General features: G+C 41.5%; 1 protein-coding gene across 3 annotated transcripts in view; it reads left to right on the top strand.

Annotated features, from left to right (window-relative positions):
• Positions 1-12,158, top strand: part of LOC137429854 (UDP-GlcNAc:betaGal beta-1,3-N-acetylglucosaminyltransferase 7-like) — a 43,326-nt gene that overhangs the window by 5,295 nt on the left and 25,873 nt on the right. Inside the window, exon 1 of one of the 3 annotated variants that reach the window (XM_078779921.1) lies at positions 3,487-3,749. The exons of 1 other annotated variant lie outside the window; for it this stretch is intronic. In XM_078779921.1, coding sequence (XP_078636047.1) covers positions 3,701-3,749 — 49 coding nt within the window. In that variant the 5' untranslated portion in view covers positions 3,487-3,700. Of the gene's footprint in view, positions 1-3,486; positions 3,750-8,334; positions 8,567-12,158 lie in introns of those variants that run through there. One more of the 3 variants, XM_068120162.2, reaches the window with a different exon arrangement.

Raw genomic sequence — 12,158 nt, forward strand, 5'->3', positions numbered from 1 at the left:
CCCCTTATGGATATATATCTCTTACATCCTCTTCCTACTCATGATTAATTCTACCTCTGGCATCTGATGTCTGATACCTGACTACTGTTTGTTTGATGTTATTTGAATATGCGTTTCTATGCTTACATTGATATGTCATACAGTGGGCTCTTTTATTCATACTTTAGGCTCTAGATATGTCTGTCTTTTTTTCTTTTCTTTCTTTCTTATTGTACAATTTGTGATTGATTATTCATTTGTTCAAATGTATAATCACAAGATGCTACGCTCATCCCCATTCCTGGGGAGCTTATTTTCCACAAGCATTGCTTTTTATTAGGTTCCTCCATGTGTCACGTCAACAACTCATCCACCAGTCTGAGAACAATTATAATTTGCAAAATGAACTGTTATTATGAAGTTTTATGTCATACATTGTTTGGTTATATGTCAATTTTGGCTGTATGTGAACCTGAAGCATGAAATAAACTGAAATGAAACTGAATTCAAGTTTATTTTTCTTTAGTTTGTGTTGGGCGTGTTACCTATTTTTATTTTTATATATTTTTTGCTTTGCTCAATTTTCTTTGCCTTTTGTCCTTCTGTTTTCTTTAAATATATAATCCTGTAAATGTAAGCAAAACATGTCTGGAAAGTTTGATGCAGGTTCTTATGATTCATCCAATCGAATTAAAACGGTAAAAGTTTATTATTGAAAAATCTGGACTTTCAAATTTCGAAAGAGCGACTCCAAGTCGGTAGAGGCGACGTTTCGGCGAGAATCCACCCACTCTCCAATTCTGCCGTGACCAAGGCGACTGGATTCTCGCCGAAACGTCGCCTCAACCGACCTGTAATTCCAGCTTTTTCAATGATAAACTTTTACTGATGTCTGGATAGTGTTTACTCAGGAATGTGGTGGTGTCATTCTTTATATCAAAAACTCCATCCACAATAGCCCTCACTTTGCATTAACTTCTTAACTCCCTGTAATAACGTCGCTGGCTGGAAAACCAACTCATGTTTATCTGTGTGGTGTATCGTTTACCTGATGATAATGACAATATACACAACTCTTTCTGTTAACATGAACCACCTCATAACAATTCATCCCAAATGTTTCCTCTTCATCTCTGTCAATTTCAACCGTCATCATGACAGTTCACTGGGAGCTGGCTCTACAGTTACCATTCAGTCTCTACAGCCTTTTATGAGTCCATGGGTTAACTTCCTAATCTGTGAATTTACCATCCCAGTCTTTCCATATGACACATTGTCCTAACTCGAGCTGCAAATGGCCTTTCCTTCATCCCACTCCTGTCCATTTATTTTGTCTCAATTGGTTCCTCTGACCATATTATTGTAAAAGTCTAAATATCTACAGCTGTATTTGGAGCTAGTCTGGCATTTTTGACATTGACAGAGATTACCATCTGCTCTCTCTCTAATACACTGGTCTTCAAATTCCTCTGCCTGGGAAAGCTTTCTCAACGGCCTTTTCCATTTCAATCTCTTTACCTCCACTACCGAAGGTGGATGGAGGTTATGTTTTCACCCCTATCTGTTTGTTTGTCTGTTTGTTTTTGTTTGTGAGCAGGATATCTCAAAAAGTTGTGGACGGATTCTGATGAAATTTGGTGGAGGGTTGGGTATGTGACAAGAACGAAATCATTAGATTTTAGTGAAGATCCAGATGTGGATCTGAGTATTTTTTAAGTGATTCTTCACCATTGAGTGATAGGGAAAAAATGATATATAGCAAAAAATCTCAAAAAGTTGTGGAGGGATTTGGACGAAATTAGGTGGATGAGTTGGGTTAGTTACAAGAACAAGCCGATTCGATTTTGGTTTAGGTCCGGTTGCAGATCCGGCCTATCGGTGGGATACAAAACGTAAACTGTTCAGCCTGGCGGAGGTATGTGTTCTACCGAGTGCCGTTCTAGTTCTTTATATGTCATGCACACGTTTATCCCATCTCATTTGCAGCGATGTAATAATCACCTCGGCTCTGGTACAAAGAGTCCTGTGGCAAGGTTGTTGTTATCGAACAGCTTGCTTTTTCGACATGTAAGGTGTTCCTAACAGCAGCAATCTTGCGTCATTTCAGAAGATCTTCAATATATGTGTATCCACTCTCGGGCAAGCCAGAAAAAAGCATCAGGCCAGGGTTGAGAATCAGGTCATCTGTCTCCTTTCTCAAAGATGTGGTGACACCTCATTAAGTCTGTCTCTAATAACACCTTGACAACCCCCCTGCCCCTCCCCAATCTGTTCCATTGACTCACTCACCACAAACTGCTTCACTGCAGGCTGGCAGCTAACATCAGTCTCGTTATAAAGAAGGATGTAAAAAAGAGATTCACTCAACCACGGATCAGAAGGTTTGCTTGCAGTTGTAAGCGAAGTAATGAAATCAATCACCATATACATACCTAACATAATGTTTTTCCTTTCCAATTTGGTCTGATCTCTGATCATCAGTTTGGATTCCATCCTAGTCACTCAACTTTGGATATGCTGTTGCTCCTCTCTCAACAATGTCGATGGATGGAGGTTCTGAATTTGAAGCCGGGTTGACACTGACTGGTTAGTTGTTGTTGTTGTTGTTTAGCCTCAGAGACAGCCAATCGATCTCCCAGGAAAAACCCAGAGATCCCCTACATCGAGGATGGTGTACGTGTACCCATGCCTTCACAAACTGAGGGCCCATGACAGAATTGGAGAGAGAATAGAGACAGAGCCAAGAGGGAAAGGGCCGGTCCATGGGGACTGATCGGCACTTTGACCGTGACCGCTCCTGATAAATCCGGGACTGAATGGTTAGGTGTGCAACCTGGTTACAAGCGTCTATGTCACTTGTGTAGTTTTATGTGGATGTTTCTGCAACCAGTTGCAAGCAGTTCCACACCTTGTTGCTTCGAGTAGAGATGGGTTCCATACTTGCGAGTCTGTTGTTGAAAAATTTGCAATGCATATTCCACTACATGTGCATTTGCAAACTATAATTTGTTACATTCCTGACTATGCACATACTTCAAAATGTGGGAACATTTTTGGACAATTACTTGCACGCATGTGGAAATCTGGACCCACAAGAAAAAAATATATATATATTTATTTATTAAATGCACATACCGTAATTCTTACATGTATGTTTCTCTGAACGTTCCTTATGAAGGAGGGCCTTATGTCAGCACATTTCTTCCGGTTGATTTCCTTCAGCTCTGCTGCACTGCTTGGTCTCGTGCTATAAACCACATTTTTCAGGTGTCGTGTCCCTATAGGAAAAAGTCTAGTGGAGTTAGATCTGGCCTATGTGGGGGCCATTATACCAAGCTACAGTGTCCTATCCACCTCAAAGTTATTGCTTCATCCAGCCAGTTCTGGATGGTTGCAGCATAATGTGGTAGTGCCCCCATCGTGTTAAAACCACACTTTTCTCAATCGTGCAAAAGGCATTCCGTCCAAATAAAGAAGCAAAACCTCTTGTGACATTGTCAGACAGCCAGTGCCAGAAACATTATCTTCATAAAAGTAAGGGTCTAACGGAATGTTCACTATGAGTAGCACGCGACACCATAATTCTCGGATCATATTGAACAGGAGCTTCACAAGTCCAATTGGGATTCTCATCGCTCCAATATCAGCAATTATGATGGCTGACCGAGGCTTCATCACTGAAGATGATGTCGGATAATAATGTTGGTTCCACATCTGGTGTATGCCTTACCCACTCACAAAATTCATCTCCATGAAGAACTTGAACAAAGGTAACCTTATATGGGAGGTACTTGTTTGCATTTACAATTCATTGAAAAAGAAGTTTTCCTACACCAGTTAGAGATGTCTGTTTGAGCCATGTCTACGGCTCCACACTGTGTGCAGCACACCTTGTGATGTCATTTTGATATTGCGTGATAAAAACATCTGCTTTATGTGTTGTAATGTTGAACGTGTTACCTCCGCCATCGAAGCTGGATGGAGGTTATGTTTTCACCCCTGTCTGTTTGATTGTTATGAAGAAAATTGAAAATTTTCGTCATATTTTGGTCTGTATCGCTTGTTTCTTTGCTTGTTTGTATGAACAGTGCATTCAGAAAGTATTCAGACCCCTTCACTTTTTTCACATTTTGTTATGTTGCAGCCTTATGCTGAAATCGTTTAAATTCATTTTTTCCCTCATCAATCTACACTCAATACCCCATAATGACAAAGAGAAAACAGGATTTTAGAAAGTTTTGCAAATTTATTAAAAATAAAAAACTGAAATATCACATTGACATAAGTATTCAGACCCTTTGCTATGACACTTGAAATTTAGCTCAGGTGCTTCCCATTTCTCTTGACCATCTTTGAGATGTTTCTACACCTTGATTGGAGTCCACCTGTGGTAAATTCAATTGATTGGACATGATTTGGAAAGGCACACACCTGTCTATATAAGGTCTCACAGCTGACAATGCATATCAGAGCAAAAACCAAGCCATGAGGTCGAAGGAACTGCCTGCAGAGCTCAGAGACAGGATTGTGTGGAGGCACAGATCTGGGGAAGCCTACAAAAAATTTTCTGCTGCATTGTAGGTTCCCAAGAGCACAGTGGCCTCCATAATTCTTAAATGGAAGAAGTTTGGAACAACCAGGACTCTTCCTGGAGCTGGCCGCCTGGCCAAACTGAGCAATCGGGGGAGAAGGGCCTTGGTTAGAGAGGTGACCAAGAACCCGATGGTCACTCTGGCTGAGCTCCAGAGATCCTGTGTGGAGATGGGAGAAACTTCCAGGACAACCATCACTGCAACACGCCACCGATCTGGGCTTTATGGCAGAGTGGCCAGACGGAAGCCTCTCCTCAGTGAAAGACACATGAAATCCCGCTTGGAGTTTGCAAAAGAACACCTAAAGGACTCTCAGACTGTGAGAAACAAGATTCTGTGGTCTGATGAAACCAAGATTGAACTGTTTGGCCTCAATTCCAAGCGTCATTTCTGGAGGAAACCAGGCACCACTCATCACCTGCCCAATACCATCCCAACGGTGAAGCATGTTGGTGGCAGCATCATGCTGTGGGGGTGTTTTTCAGCAGCAGGGACTGGGGGACTGGTCAGGGTTGAGGGAACAATGAACGGAGCAAAGTACAGAGATATCCTGAATGAAATCCTGAAACAGAGTGCTCAGAACCTCAGACTGGGTCGAAGGTTCACATTCCAACAGGACAATGACCCTAAGCACACAGCCAAGACAACGTGGTTTAGGGACAACTCTGTGAAAGTCGTTGAGTGGCCCAGCCAGAGCCCTGACTTGAACCCAATCGAACATCTCTGTAGAGACCTGAAAATGGCTGTCCACCGATGGTCCCCATCCAACCTGACAGAGCTTGAGAGGATCTGCAGAGAAGAATGGCAGAAAATCCCCAAATCCAGGTGTGCAAAGCTTGTCACGTCATACCCAAGAAGACTCAAGGCTGTAATCGCTGCCAAAGGTGCTTCAACTAAGTACTGAGTTAAGGCTCTGAATACTTATGTAAATGTGATATTTCAGTTTTTTCTTTTTAATAAATTTGCAAAACTTTCTAAAATCCTGTTTTCTCTTTGTAATTATGGGGTATCGAGTGTAGATTGAAGAGGGAAAAAATGAATTTAAACTATTTCAGCACAAGGCTGCAACATAACAAAATGTGAAAAAAGTGAAGGGGTCTGAATACTTTCTGAATGCACTGTATGTTTGTCTGCGAGTGCGATAACTCACGAATGCTTTGTGCTATCTTCGTCAAACTTTACCAGTGGATTCGGATAAAAAAGTGAGGCTGTCAATGTTGTTTGACTACATAGGCCAAAGGTCAAGGTGACGGTGACGATTTTCGTCATACCTGTCAGGCCACTGAAGCCTGGTGTTGGCTTCGCTGTTAGGGTGCTGGCTTGGGATCCGAGGATGCTGAGTTTGAATCCCGGTCGATTGTTGAATTAACTCCCGGGGGATTGACTCAGCCTGTCATCCTTCTGAGGTTGGCAAATCAAATACCAGCTTGCTGGGATGAATGTGCCGGTGTGTGCCCCAGTTTAGAATAGGTACACCGTATCCCTGAGTGTTGTAAGAGGCGACTAAAGGGTTGGCGTTAGGAAGGGCATCCGGCCATATAAACATTGCCTCAAAAAGGGAACCATGATGATTGTCATGGGGCCCGCAAGGCTAACCCCCACTCTGGCAGGGAAAATGGCCTTAAAAAGGGAACCATGATGATTGTCATGGGGCCCGCAAGGCTAACCCCCACTCTAGCAGGGAAAATGGCCTTAAAAAGGGAACCATGATGATTGTCATGGGGCCCGCAAGGCTAACCCCCACTCTAGCAGGGAAAATGGCCTTAAAAAGGGAACCATGATGATTGTCATGGGGCCCGCAAGGCTAACCCCCACTCTGGCAGGGAAAATGGCCTTAAAAAGGGAACCATGATGATTGTCATGGGGCCCGCAAGGCTAACCCCCACTCTAGCAGGGAAAATGGCCTTAAAAAGGGAACCAGGATGATTGTCATGGGGCCTGCAAGGCTAACCCCCACTCTGGCAGGGAAAATGGCCTTAAAAAGGGAACCATGATGATTGTCATGGGCCTGCAAGGCGAACCCCCACTCTAGCAGGGAAAATGGCCTTAAAAAGGGACCCATGATGATTGTCATGGGGCCCGCAAGGCTAACCCCCACTCTAGCAGGGAAAATGGCCTTAAAAAGGGAACCATGATGATTGTCATGGGGCCCACAAGGCTAACCCCCACTCTAGCAGGGAAAATGGCCTTAAAAAGGGAACCATGATGATTGTCATGGGGCCCGCAAGGCTAACCCCCACTCTAGCAGGGAAAATGGCCTTAAAAAGGGAACCATGATGATTGTCATGGGGCCTGCAAGGCTAACCCCCACTCTAGCAGGGAAAATGGCCTTAAAAAGGGAACCATGATGATTGTCATGGGGCCCGCAAGGCTAACCCCCACTCTAGCAGGGAAAATGGCCTTAAAAAGGGAACCATGATGATTGTCATGGGGCCCACAAGGCTAACCCCCACTCTAGCAGGGAAAATGGCCTTAAAAAGGGAACCATGATGATTGTCATGGGGCCCGCAAGGCTAACCCCCACTCTAGCAGGGAAAATGGCCTTAAAAAGGGAACCATGATGATTGTCATGGGGCCTGCAAGGCTAACCCCCACTCTAGCAGGGAAAATGGCCTTGAGGAAAAAAAAAACTTGTCAGGCCACTGCCTGATGACTTCTTGTTTGTTTGTTTGTCTGTCTTTGTGAACAGGATATCTCAAAAAGTTGTGGACGGATTCGGAAGAAATTTGGTTGATAGCTTGGGTGTGTGACGTGGACAAGATTTCGATTTTGGTGAAGATCCTGATCTGGACCTGAGAAATTTTTAGGTGATTCTTCACCATTGAGTGATTGGGCCAAAAACAAGAGATAGCATGATATTTCGAAAAGTTGTGGACGGTTTTTAACAAAACTTCGTGGATGAGTTGGATAAGTTACAGGAAGAAACCGATTAGATTTTGGTTCAGGTCCGAATCCTGATCTGACCCATCAGTGGGATACAAAACGTAAACTGTTCAGCCTGGCGGAGGTATGCTCACGACCGAGTGCCGTTGTTGTTGTTGTTGTTGTTGTTGTTGTATCCTTTGTATGTTTTTTGATTGCAATGGGGGAATTAACTTGGAACATTAATGTATACGCGCTCGGGAAGAAGGGTGGGCCAGTCTTATTTGGATCCCACAAACGCCCTTGACCTACTTTTCCAACCCTTTCCCTCAAGAGACGGGCTAGGCTTAGGTAGGAATGATTTTAGGATTTTGAAGTATAACGACGACCAGAGCCTAGATAATGGAGATAAATCTGGTTAGCAGGTATAACTCTATCACCTGTGTGAATGATTAATGACGAATGAGAAAGGAAGGTGTAATCCAGGAAGGGGAGTGGTCGCAGATTGATGTGCTATGTCTTTCGTGGTATTTAAACCCGTTTAAGTTAGACAGCTGGGTTCTGTTGGTGACAGATCATTCCAGAAGCTTCAACCATTGAGGTTGTTTCTGTTCATTGGAGAAACAATTGATTTAGCACAACGTATCACATCAGCCATAAACTACCACGAAATAAAAATTATTGTTCAAGTACCAACAAGTTATGTGCATCTGACAGGTGCAGAGAGGAATATGAGTAGGTAGGAGGGAAAGGTGAGGGTGGAAAACCGAAAAAGAGAAGGGGCACAACGGTCTTTACACGAGGGATGGGGTAGAACTGAGAAAAGGGACAATCAAATGGGAGACAGGAAAAGGAAACAGGAAGTAAGGAATATAGGGAGTGTTCTGGAACGACGGAGATTATACTACATTTCTTCAACTGCCATGATTATTTCCGCCTTCTTGTTGTCGGGTCGGCAGTGTGGCAAGGTTTCGGGCCAAGCCTTTTACGCACCGATTGGCCAAGCGTGTGATGTTCGACTGGAGTTGATTTTGGCAGGAATTTGTAATTTGTTCAGGGTGTCTGCGAAAGCGTGCCTACTCTTTGTGAAAGACACCGTGGGATCTTCCACTTCCACTAGCTAATACCAGCAGGTGAGTGCTCGGCTTAACGTCCATTTTAGACCGGTTCAATTTCCAGCAAATGTGATTGCATGAGGCATTTTTGAGGAAAAGCAAACAAATCGGTTTTTCTTAAAGGGAATTTTGTGCTGAATATGAATATCTTGTTTGTGTTTCCCAAAATTGCCTAATTAGGTCATTAATTAAGGTCAAAGGTCAATAAGTGCAAAATTCAAGTTTTCACAAAAATTGTTTTATTTTTAATATTCAATACAGTGGTAAAAAAGATTTTCCAATATCTATCATATTAAGCCATACATTGCATGTCAAAGATTTAAATTCAATGGAAAATGTGAAAAATTTTCACTTCTATGGAGAATATCTCCGTAACGGTTGACCTTTCTATGGAGTGCCATGTCAGTCGATTTCCCTTTGATGTTTTATGTCAAAATGCACCGGTGAAAAGAATATATGGCATAGCATCATTGTCTAGGTTCAGGGGAATGAGACTTTGTTGTTTGTTTTGCGAAATTTGCATAATTAGCCACCAATTAGGGTCAAGGGTTAATTAGTACAAAATGCGAATTTTAATGAAATTTTCGTAAGGTCCTATTTGACATCCCCGAGATGAATTTACAAGAATTTTCTACATATCATTCAAATTAAACGTCATATTATGTGCCGAATATTCAAATTAAACGTCATATTATGTGCCGAATATTCAAATTAAACGTCATACTATGTGCCGAATATTCAAATTAAACGTCATACTATGTGCCGAATATTCAAATTAAACGTCATATTATGTGCCGAATATTCAAATTAAACGTCATATTATGTGCCGAATATTCAAATTAAACGTCATATTATGTGCCGAATATTCAAATTAAACGTCATACTATGTGCCGAATATTCAAATTAAACGTCATATTATGTGCCGAATATTCAAATTAAACGTCATATTATGTGCCGAATATTCAAATTAAACGTCATATTATGTGCCGAATATTCAAATTAAACGTCATACTATGTGCCGAATATTCAAATTAAACGTCATATTATGTGCCGAATATTCAAATTAAACGTCATATTATGTGCCGAATATTCAAATTAAACGTCATATTATGTGCCGAATATTCAAATTAAACGTCATATTATGTGCCGAATATTCAAATTAAACGTCATATTATGTGCCGAATATTCAAATTAAACGAAAAATATGATAGGAATTCTTGATTCTATCGCCAATATCTCGATAATGGTTCAATTGCCAATATCTCGATAACAGTTCAATTTTGGTCGCATGGATTTGTCTCTTTTCTAACATAGACCACCAAAACTGATTTTGGTTTCCTCTCTATATATGACAACAATATATTATCTAACAATATATTAGAAAGGAATATGTCACCTTTTTTATATTTCTATATTTTATATTTATATTTCACCCCCTTAAACCAACACTGATGAAGTGTCAAATACCGTATTGTGGCAATATCCTAGCATTGGCGTTATTTAGTCTTGTTTTTGCATGTTACAGTCTCCGAGTCACTGCATTTGCATGCGTCCGTACACTTCAAATCCCATTTCTTGCACGAACACCTATCACTGGTGCAACCCTTGGTACAGCCACACTGTGCAATGTCCTTGCATGCTTTTGGGATAGGGGGTAAAGATGTGAGCACCGGTGAGAGAAGACCATCGGCCAGCTTCCATCCAGCAGAGTCCATTGGGGAAGGAATTACTGGGTTTGGATTGCACGCTTCTCTCCATATGAAGCTCTGGTAATTTGCACGCTGTATATGGTGATGTGCAGCATCACTGGATGGTGGCATTGATTCTGGTGCCTGACATTTACTGAACAGCTTTACTGAACAGCGAACATATCACATGTTCTTGTGATATCACATCTCACGAGATGATATATCATCTCACGTTCTTGTGATATCACATCTCATGTGATATCACATGATATCACTTGTGATATCACATCTCACGAACATATCACATGTGAACATATCACCTGTCCCTATCACATGTACCACAATTCTTACCATGAACAGCGAACAGCGAACTTCTCACATTTTCCATTAAATTCAAATCTTTGACATACGATATATGGCTTAATACGATAGATACTCGATAAACTTTTTCGCCACTGTATTGGATATTAAAAATAAAATAATTTCTGTGAAAACTTGAATTTTGCACTTATTGACCTTTGACCTTAATTAATGACCTAATTAGGCAATTTTGGGAAACACAAACAAGATATTCATATTCAGCACGAAAATCCCTTTCAGAAAAACCTATTTGTTTGCTTTTCCTCAAAAATGCCTCGTGCAGCTAAAATAAGCACATTTTTGAATTTCTTGCCTAGACTATTTGATGTAACGTGATGTAACGCCATGCCTGCCAAACACCAATCTGACAATTGCTCAGGTTCCATATGTAATTCCATCGTTCCGATTTTGTGGATTCCGATTTGTAACCATTTACATTTTTGAAAATCTTGTGAGTCTCTGACTCCGAAAATCGACGTTTCCGTTTGATTTTAAGTTTTTTGATTTCCAATTTGATTTGAGAAATTGTGTTTTTCAAATAAAGTGAAAACATCCTCCTCCCCTCAAGCCCTCTCCCTCCCACAGATCTCCCGATGTCCCTGTTCTCTATTCTTGCACTTGTGCGCTTCCCTTTCTCTCCCCATCTTGTCTCCCGCTCCCTTTATTATATGTTTTGTGTGTCCGTTTATGTTTTTTTGTGGTTAATGTGTTAGCTCTTACATGAGCCTCGATTTTGTATACAAAAAAAAACAAAAAAAACAAAACAAAAAAAAAAACATTGGTTTACGGATTCAGAACCTCTCAAACTTTTCAAAAATGCAAATGGCCACAAATCTCCACACAATCAGAACGAATCAGAACGAGATATGGAACCTGACTAAGTTTATAATCGGGTTGGGGGTCAAACCCAGAGTGGACAGCTCAAATATAAATGCTCTACCTTTGCCCATTCCTGCTGGACAGGAGAGGTAAGGACAAAGTCCCCTACTTGGGGACTTGTGGGAACAAGCAGATGGTGAGCAACAAATTAAATCTACCATTCTTGTGTCAGTATTATGTCGATGGACCCACTTGCTTTTGGAAACGACCACAGAACTACAACCGTGTGATTTTTTTTTCTCTGACTTATCTTTGTTATTTATGTCTCTCTCATGTCTGCATACCTGCTCTATTTGCCAACTCTGTAACGGGGTAATCTGATTTGATGTGATGCACCATACTCTATGATAGAGCATCAGTGCTGCCGGAGCAGTTTCTTGGCAAGGGTTATACTAAGTGGTCGCCACTACCTTCCCAGCAGGAGTAAGGACAGAAATTTGGAATTTTGCCATGGTGCCAGCAATAGCTCACCTACCTTTTGTGAAGGACACTGTGGGGATCTTTAACGTCCACCAACTAATGTCGGTAATGGGACGCCCGTTTAATGTCCGTTCGAGGTACAGCACACATATTGATAAATCACCCAATCTGTAAGCCTGGTGTTAACTTAACAGTTCATGTGGCTGGCTTAAGATTCTAGGGTCTTGGTTTCAAGTCCCTATAATTCCGTTGAATTAACACCA

Source organism: Myxine glutinosa, chromosome 6, assembly GCF_964187855.1.
Source record: "Myxine glutinosa chromosome 6, kmMyxGlut1.1, whole genome shotgun sequence".
Classification (NCBI taxonomy): Eukaryota; Metazoa; Chordata; class Myxini; order Myxiniformes; family Myxinidae; genus Myxine; species Myxine glutinosa.